The sequence below is a fragment of the Dipteris shenzhenensis genome, chromosome 10 (genome assembly GCF_047967505.1).
Source record: "Dipteris shenzhenensis isolate YYH24624 ecotype China chromosome 10, Dip_SZ_1.0, whole genome shotgun sequence".
Lineage (NCBI taxonomy): Eukaryota > Viridiplantae > Streptophyta > Polypodiopsida > Gleicheniales > Dipteridaceae > Dipteris > Dipteris shenzhenensis.
The window spans coordinates 16,123,465-16,132,083 of NC_141605.1; the positions used below are offsets into that span (position 1 = coordinate 16,123,465).

Genomic DNA, 8,619 nt, shown 5'->3' on the forward strand with positions numbered 1-8,619 from the left:
ACACATGCCATCCATACTGGACGCACTCCAAACTCACTATCAGAAAGTCATACAGATGAGTGTAGCTCTAGAAGACACAAAGCTTGCTGTTGTAGAGCGCTACGAGAAGTACAGACTTCATGTAACACGATGTTAGGGTCTACACCATACAGCTCTGTCGCTATTGAACCTGCAGGAGAAATTAGATACACCTGCAGTGATCGAAAAAATAAATTGAACTCCCCAAAATCTGCTTAATTGGACACATCTCTTACACAAGGAAGCCTCTGGATTCGGTAGCTGGAAAGCCATTGGAATTGTGCTTCACAGTCATGGTATTCTGCAAGAAATTGCAGCTTCATGGAAGCATACAAATTCCTATTGCTCAAAACTTCTTTGTTTATATAAACTATCAAAAGCTTGAACTCTACTATTTCCTATTCAACAGTTCAAGCAAGGGAATGCTCGTCACATCCTTGTTTAAAATCACCGTGCTCATCACATCCTTGCTTAAAATCACCGTACATTTGCTTTCTTATAAGAAGGAAGTCCTCTTCAACGTTTTAATTTACAGATACATTTCTTCAACTCCTTTCAGAACAGAAAACTGTTTGTTCTATAAGCCACATTGAACTGGCCTTCACTCCACATTAGTGCTTTAACATTGTGCACCAGAACGATTATCTGCTACATGAGTCAGGGGAGATTCGATGCCAGCTGTGTGCCACTAGTTATATTTCATAACTACAACTTGAAGATATGTACGTTATACTCATCATGCTCATGATTTGAACATGCCAGATGTACCCTAAATACCTGCCTGAAGCACCTGCCTCATAAACCTGTTGACAATGGTTCACCATATCCCTAACATCCAGGCTTGAAGCTTCTGCTCAGCATGTTTACTATGTAACACACTCCTTGAGACTCATGGCAAAGCTGATGGCATATACTAGGATGTACGACAAGGTCATCTCCAAGGCCAACTTAGTATAAACATAAAATCCTTGTATCATGTAGCTGCACAAGGACCAAATTAATTAAGGCCCTGATTACACCACATATAAGGTAAGCGTAAGATAAATGCTGTAGCTGCATAAGCTTCTGTGAACTCATCTGTAGTTTCTAGCACATAACTTTTAGAGCTTTTATTCCAACCAAAACAACATGAAGGCAGAGATTTGCTGCATTGAATATTTACCAAAACTTGCAGCAGGTAAGATCAACAGTGAACAATGCTACAAGATCCTCATCCCCTTCTAACACGTCACGGGCATGAGGACAAGTGAAAACCTTCCCAAAAGGTTCACCTCTTCACTGATGAGATGGATGAGAAATTCAACTTTTGACCAATGTTGACCGAGCCTCGAGCAACCAGAGGTAACCTACAGACCAGAGAAATTGTCAGTTTCGAGGTGAAACCCTGCCATTACCACTGCACGACATACTGTTACTAATACTTCTATAAGGTTTCCCATGAGGCTTCATCTCTATAAGGTTTCCCATGAGGGTTGATGAAGAAGTCATAGAGTTGGGATCTTATCTGGCAGATTATGACATTATTACTATTTGAAGAACCCAGAAATGGCATCTTCTCTACCGAACAAGTAAGGACGCAGCCCCCATCCCTTTGTTCAGTGCAAGAAGCAATCGCTCGTCCCTGCCAATGCCCGGAAGGTCAGACTCAACAGGAGAAATGTGCTTGGATGATTCTTACTTCTATAGAAAATAACCAGCCTGCTTCAATCTGATCGTCCAAATACAGTGAATGTATTCATGCATGACAAACGTACACCCCCAGAAAATACTTCCAGAAGCTGCAACCCAAACCGATCCACAAATTGGCAGGCTTCAGTTCTAAGGTATCCACTAAGGCAGATACACAGACAATATGAACAGCGCCTTTTCATTGCCGTAGGAGTTGTTAAAATCCACACTCTGCTTCCACATGCTGACTCCACAATGTTCAACAGGAGCGAGAGAACTAAGATTGTTATTGATCACCACCAGCGCATGCATGTACAATGTTTGATGTTAGGGTAAGGATACGGTAACCTTCCCTGCACAGCTGGAAGCCAAGTTTTCCAGCCATAAAGGGCTGACCTTAGCAGCCCAAGTAAAATTCATTCTCGAATCCGATGACAAGATGTCGGAATTATAGCTAAAAGCGGATGAAGTGTGACCCCTAAATAAGGCTAAACTGAATTCCAATCGGTTTGGGTCAATTATACCTGGCGAAATACAGAACAAGGGTCGACTCCGAGGACAACAGCCCTTCACAGATGTAGCGAATGACAAGAAAATTGCTGTCAACATCGAACAAGGTCTGAAAGAAAGGAAGCCTGAAAAATGGAGAAGCCAGGCATTCACAATTAGAGCATAAAAATGTGCTTGACAGTCCAGCCAACCCATCCAGATGCTGTTATAGTGGTTTAATTTGCACAGTTTTATAATGATACGCTGAAATACAATGAAATGTCAAAGTTCTGTATATATAATAAAACAAGATAGAATCATAGAACTATGGTCTAGCAGCTCCTCTACCGGTGGAACACTTCCCAGTATGTATATGGGAAGCTTCAACAGAAGGAGAACCGACCTGGAAACAGGACTATAATGGAAACCTGTAGACGCTGCCTGCCACGCGAAGCAATATGCAAGTATTCAGCTAAAACCCCATAAGGACGTAGCAATTTCTGATTCCATACCGGATGAATTTTAGCCGTCGGGACCCAAGTGCTTAGACAGATCATCCGTATCCGCCCTGCAGCTCCACCATGATGCATCTGCTGTAATATCTAGCTGCATTGGTACATCGCCGTCGGACTCATGCTGCGCTGCCTCTTCCCCTCTCTCCAAATTCTCTTTTTTGGACCCGAGAAACTGTTCCCAGAATGGATCGGGAAGGATCTTGCCAGAAGCTGCTTCATCACCCTCGAATTCTGTAGTGAAATCGATTTCAAATTGCGGGAGACCACTGGCGCCTTCCCTGGGCGTCAAACTGTCCGGAACAGACACAATATATTCACTGTCTAAGGGTCTTCCATCGCTGATTGAGTGTTCTACTTTTAAAGGCCGGTGACCTGCTCCTTGGCTCGTAATTATCTCACGCACAATTGGATCAGCCATTCCTTCACCTATGTTAGCAAAGCCTTGCAGTCGCACTTCAGACGGACTCCCTACCTCTTGGAGAATTGCATCCAAAGACTTCGTACCCAATTCTTCTTGTTTGGGGGAATCCGTCCCAAGGATTCGAAAATATGTGTAGCTTAAATGATCCAAAGAACCAGCTTGATACGTCACTAACTGGCCTTCTTCTGAGGATTCCCCTGCTCCTGCTTCCTCACCCTCAAGCAATCGTCTTTTCCTCCTTCCATCAGCAATTTGAAGATCGGGCTGCTGCATCAGTTGCGCAAGACCTGCCGGACTCTGCATTGCCTTGGCCAAGAAGGACACCATTAGCTCCTGTCGCTGCTCCGTAGCCTGAAGCTGTTTTCCCATGGCCTTCAGTTCTCGATCCATTGATTGTTGTTGCTGCCTAAGTCTCATTGCCTCCACCATCAAAGCATGCCTGTCACGACTGAGCATCTCTATTTCACCGTCAATGCCAAATTTTCCCAACTCCACGCAAGGTCCTAACGATGTGATGGCCGCTTGTATTTGTTGACGTGCCTGAACTTGGGTTATAGGCTTCCGACGGTGAATACCTTTCAAGAGATGTTTTCGTCCGCGCAGAAAACCTTCGTTAGCGAATTCCCAACGATCTGGATCAACTTTCCGAAACCCCTACATGTAGCGGCATAATGTCAGAAAGCATGTGTTCTTACAGAAAGTCCTGTACGAAGAGTTTTAGTTAACGTGGACTTCAAAGACAGAAAGACGATCAGTTTGCGTAGAAAACGGCGCGCTGTATCGAGCGCGCACGAAAAACCGCTCACATAAGTATTCAGTTGCCGCACAAAGCTCGAGAAATTGTTGTGCTTAAAATATCGAGGAAGCAAACGCTTGGAGAACTCCGGGGGATTCCAGACAACGAAACTATTGTTGCCTTTACTCCAAGAAACAACGGAATCCGAACCTGGGTCATCAACCATGTCGTAAGTCTTGGTGAGGAAGGGTGGGGGAGCGTTCGACAGTTGAAGTCCATCCATGGCTTGAGGAGCAGAGGGGGAGGTTGGATCTGCTACTGCTGCGAATGCAGAGGAGGGGGGCGAGGGATGTTCGCATACGACGTCGGAAAGGGATCGAGGGGAAGAGCTTGCGGAACCGGACGACATAGAGGGATGCAGGGGCGGAGAATCGACGGAGAATGAGCGAAGGAAAGGGGGAGGGAAGCAATGCGAGGGGGGTGAAGAGATGATCGACGCACTGATCAGAAGCTTGAAGATGATCGGAGCAATCAGAAGCTTGAAGATGATCGAGCAGGAAGAAGAAAATTTTAGAAAATCTTGAGGGATTGCGGAGCTATGGCGGACGGGAGCAGCAGAAACTGAGCTTGGACGACGAAGAAGACGACGGAAAAGGAAGACGTATAAACTTCCGTTGAAAACTTCCAACGGAACTTGCCGGAATGGGCCGTCCGTCCCCGTATAAATCCTCCTGTCCGTTAGACCTCTGGATCTTTCCATTGTCCGCGTGGGGTTCACTTTTTTATCTTCTGGACAATTCTGTTATTCGCGTTTTTGGATCTGCGGCCCGTAATCGTGCCACGTGGCGCGTCCTGCAGCTCCCTCCGCTTTTTTAACTCCTTTGATTTTTTGGCCCGAATTTTTGGTGTGTTTTTTTGTTTTCACAAAAAAATCTGTGCTGACGTCAACTATCTTCTCCCCCCGAAAGTTGCTAAATGCAGCCTTGCCATGCTTCCTTTGTGAGGCACTTTTCAAGCACACTTCTCCCTTTCGGTTTGCACACACCACTCAACTTGCTTCTGGGGGCACACATTCAAGACTAGTCCCCGGACACCGTGCAACTAGATTTGCGGTACACAGCTTTTTCATCTTGCAGCATGTAATTACTACGTCGAAATTGAAGCATTTTATTAAACTTTTAAAGGAAAAAAACGAACAAGTAAAAATATATACACAACACACGGTCCTTTAGGATCCAATCCTCCCTGCAAATGTCATGGGTGGTGATTTATTATTGACTTGGCGATGTCCATATTGTTTGTGAGATTTGGGTGTTGAAGCCCAACAAATACATGAATAAGGTGATGCTTACAAGAGCTCATAACCGATCCTCTCATTACAAGTCTATACAATATTGTCACATGGACTAATCATATGAATAAAGGCGTCGATATCTTTCAATCTTGCATTCAGCATGGCTTTCCTTTCTCCCTTGCATCGAGAACATGTATCAGAAGAGAGAAATGTTGTATGAATTTAGATTGAAAACAAGCAATTTTGAATGGATGAGCAATTAAAAATATTTGTATGATAATATATAATATATAATTATTATAACCACATAGTGTGGCAGGGAGGTGGCGCACTTTCTTCCTTAGAGAGTTATAATCCGAGGGAATGGGCCCTTCCCTAGGCGCCGAGAATATAAGCACCGAGAATAAGTGTCGTGAATGGATAAGACACTGGCATATTACCTGGATGTCAATAGCCGTAATCATATTTTGGCATATTGGCTGTAAATCCCACATCTTTCTAACAACTCCCATGTTAACCTACGCCCACAAATAGAAAACGAGCAAAGCACATGAGGGTTCAATTCATATTTAGGAGAGGACTTGCAAAACCTATCTTTTATCAATACTTTAGATATAAACTAGTAGCTGGTCGACCGTTGTATTCAAAGCCAAAACTTGGAGGATACGTTTGCAATTAAACTTAAAAAAAGACCTTGCTAGAAGGAACCTTTTTGGGTCATCCAGCTCAAGGAACAGATATAGTAGACACTATCATTTGATGGTCCCGCCTGTGAATTCACATACAATCTAGACAATCCATCAAGGAGTGCTCAAGATAAATTAAAAAATCTCTACAAGTACACGATTACTAATGAGATGATTGCCAAATTTATGGTTAAAAGTGACTTACTGGATTTGTCTGTACACCGCAACCGCAGCTCATGATTTTAACCATGATCTTGCTCGCCGACTGCTTGAAACTCCCTCTGCATCAGTTATAATGATAAATCGCGATGTAGCTAGTATCTCCAAGCCTATTGAAGGCATGTCTAATGATATCGTGCATGGTTTTCTTTCAACTTTGTGCGAGAACGAAGCTATGCTTGATTTGAAGCGAAAGCATGTAACTGATATTAAGTGAAATTGGAGCCTTGAATTGTCGTAGGTTATAGGCAAAGACCAATGATCTGGGAATATAGCCACCCAATCACCTATCTTTTCTTGTACATATTACCATCCTCAACTGCAAGAGCAAGCACAGGTAGGGATAGTACTAAGCTGTGAGACAACTATCACATGAGGCACTACATGCATCTGTTAATTGGTGCTCTGTCGATGGAGCTGGCATGGAATTGTGTTGACGATCCTCATTTCAAAACTTCCCCCAGCTCAAAAGAGGTGGGTCGAGAGTTATTTAAACAGATAGACTGATCCTTCGACTCTTGGATCAAATCCTTCACCATCACTTGGTGCATCCCTTCGAGTTGCGTGGCATTTCCCTCACGATCAAACCCATACTTGGAGATCACATCCGTGATGAGTGTAGCATGCAGGTAAAGAGCTATACAAGACTTGAATAAATGTGACAGAGAGTCGACTTGTATGTATGAGTGATTCACAAGAGCCTCAAGGTGACTTCAGGGATTACTCTTAAAAAGGGAGGTAGGGGTTACCCCTACCTTGGAAGATTCATTCGAGGAAACCTTTACTTAGAGTTATTTCAACATCTCTCAATCGATCCACAAACTCCGGGTTAAAAATTATCTTTTAGCTTGCCCTTCGCAGGACCCATTTCTGAGGACTCTGAGTCTTCGACATCGTACAAGAAGTTGACAAAGGTAGGGATATGAAACAAATCCAATGTAAGGTTAGGATCACCGCTTGCAGCCATACGGAATAGGTCTGCCACTATTTCCTCATCTTCATCCTTCGGAACATTACTTAAGTAACATTTCTCTACGTAAGCTCGAAGATTCTCAACTGCCTTGTCTCTGCTCATCAATCTCTCGCCCATAGGGGGTCTTTGTGCCCAATGCCTTTGTGAATATGTCAGCTACCTGATCCTCTATGCTGACATAAACTAGATCAAGAAAACCTACTAGAACCTTCTCTCGCACATAGTGATAATGCACCTCAATGTGCTTTGTTCTAGCATGATAGACTGGGTTATTTGCCAAGTGTATACTGCTCATGTTGTCACAATAAATGACAACTGGCCCATCTATAGACTAATGCATATCATAAAGTAGCTTATGCAACCAAGCTGCCTCACATGCAGCCATTGTTGCACCCCTGTACTCAGCCTCTGTGCTCGACAAGGCAACTGTAGGCTGTTTCTTACTACTCCAAGTGACTGAAGCACTCCCAAAAGAGAACACATATCCATTGGTAGATCGTCTATCAGAAATACTACCAGCCCAATCAGCATCAGTGTATCCATGCAACTGTATGTGAACCCCAATCTCATAAAATAGTCCATACTGCAATGTGGACTTCACATACCTCAGTATGTCTAGCCGCATCCAAATGCGGTTTCCTTGGAGCCTGCATAAACTGACTTACCAACCGAACATCATAGCTCAAATCTGGCCTAGTAATATTCATATAAATCAAACTTCCTACTATGCGTCTGTACATAGTAGGGTCTTCCAGAAGCTCACCTCCATCTGCACTCAACTTCACATTCTACTCCAAAGGAACTGAAATAGGCTTACAGCCTGTCATCCCATCTTTGGACAGCATGTCCAATCCATACTGCCTCTGCAAGAGCTATATCCCACTTGTGGATCTAATCGCCTCAATGCCCAAGAAGTAACGTAGCTCTCCCAAATCCTTCATCTCAAACTTCTGCTTCAATAGCATTTTCACATGAAGGATATCTTCATCACTATCACCTATGATGATCAAATCATCAACATAAATGTCAAGCAGCATAATACCTTTCTCTATTTTTCTCACATAAAGTGAGAAATCTGCCTTGGAAATCTAAAAGCAAATAGTGACAAGATGCTGTCCTATCTTGTCAGACCATGCTTTGGGTGCTTGCTTTAAGCCATGCAAGGCTTTCTTCAACCTGCAAACAGACTTAGGATGAACAACATGAACATAACCGGGTGGCTACTCCATATAGACCTATTCTTGCAAATCACCATGCAAGAAAGCATTCTTTACATCCATCTGATGTAAAGACCATCCCTTTGATGTAGCCATAGTAATGACTACTCTTATGGTTGCCATCCTTGCAACTGGACTGAATGTTTCTTCATAAGCAATGCCATATGTCTATGCATGCCCCTTGACAACTAATCTTGCCTTGTATCTGTTCATAGAACCATCTGCATTGTGCTTCACCTTATAAACCTACTTACAACCAATTGCATTCTTGTCTTTAGGCAAAGGCACCAATTCCCATGTAGCATTTGCTTCCAAGGCATCCATGGCTTTCTCCCATTTTTCTTTTCCCATGGCTTGCTCAAAAGAAGTGGTTTCTGGTTCAT

At 43.4% G+C, this 8,619-nt stretch overlaps 1 protein-coding gene across 4 annotated transcripts; it reads right to left on the reverse strand.

Moving 5' to 3' along the window:
* Positions 1 to 474: 474 nt before the first annotated feature.
* On the reverse strand, positions 475 to 4,523 carry LOC147897465 (heat stress transcription factor A-2c-like). Of its 4 annotated transcripts, XM_087380956.1 has the most exons (5): positions 3,918 to 4,523; positions 2,688 to 3,765; positions 2,211 to 2,321; positions 1,181 to 1,639; positions 475 to 999 (listed from the first exon to the last, which is right to left on the reverse strand). In XM_087380956.1, exons 1-2 carry the CDS (start codon positions 4,254 to 4,256, stop codon positions 2,698 to 2,700), a joined length of 1,407 nt encoding a protein of 468 aa, XP_087237082.1. In that variant the 5' UTR covers positions 4,257 to 4,523; the 3' UTR covers positions 475 to 999; positions 1,181 to 1,639; positions 2,211 to 2,321; positions 2,688 to 2,697. The 4 variants fall into 4 exon arrangements, with proteins under 4 accessions (XP_087237082.1, XP_087237083.1, XP_087237081.1 ...); XM_087380957.1 differs by having other exon boundaries at positions 475 to 1,364; XM_087380955.1 differs by having other exon boundaries at positions 475 to 1,639.
* Between the last annotated feature and the right edge of the window lie 4,096 nt (positions 4,524 to 8,619).

Excerpts from the sequence above, each read along its gene's own strand:
- LOC147897465 (XM_087380957.1), bottom strand. The coding sequence starts at position 4,256 with ATGTCGTCCGGTTCCGCAAGCTCTTCCCCTCGATCCCTTTCCGACGTC. Across the intron at positions 3,766-3,917 it reads TGCGGCAACTGAATACTTAT|GGGTTTCGGAAAGTTGATCC; the intron begins GTGAGCGGTTTT and ends CGCTACATGTAG.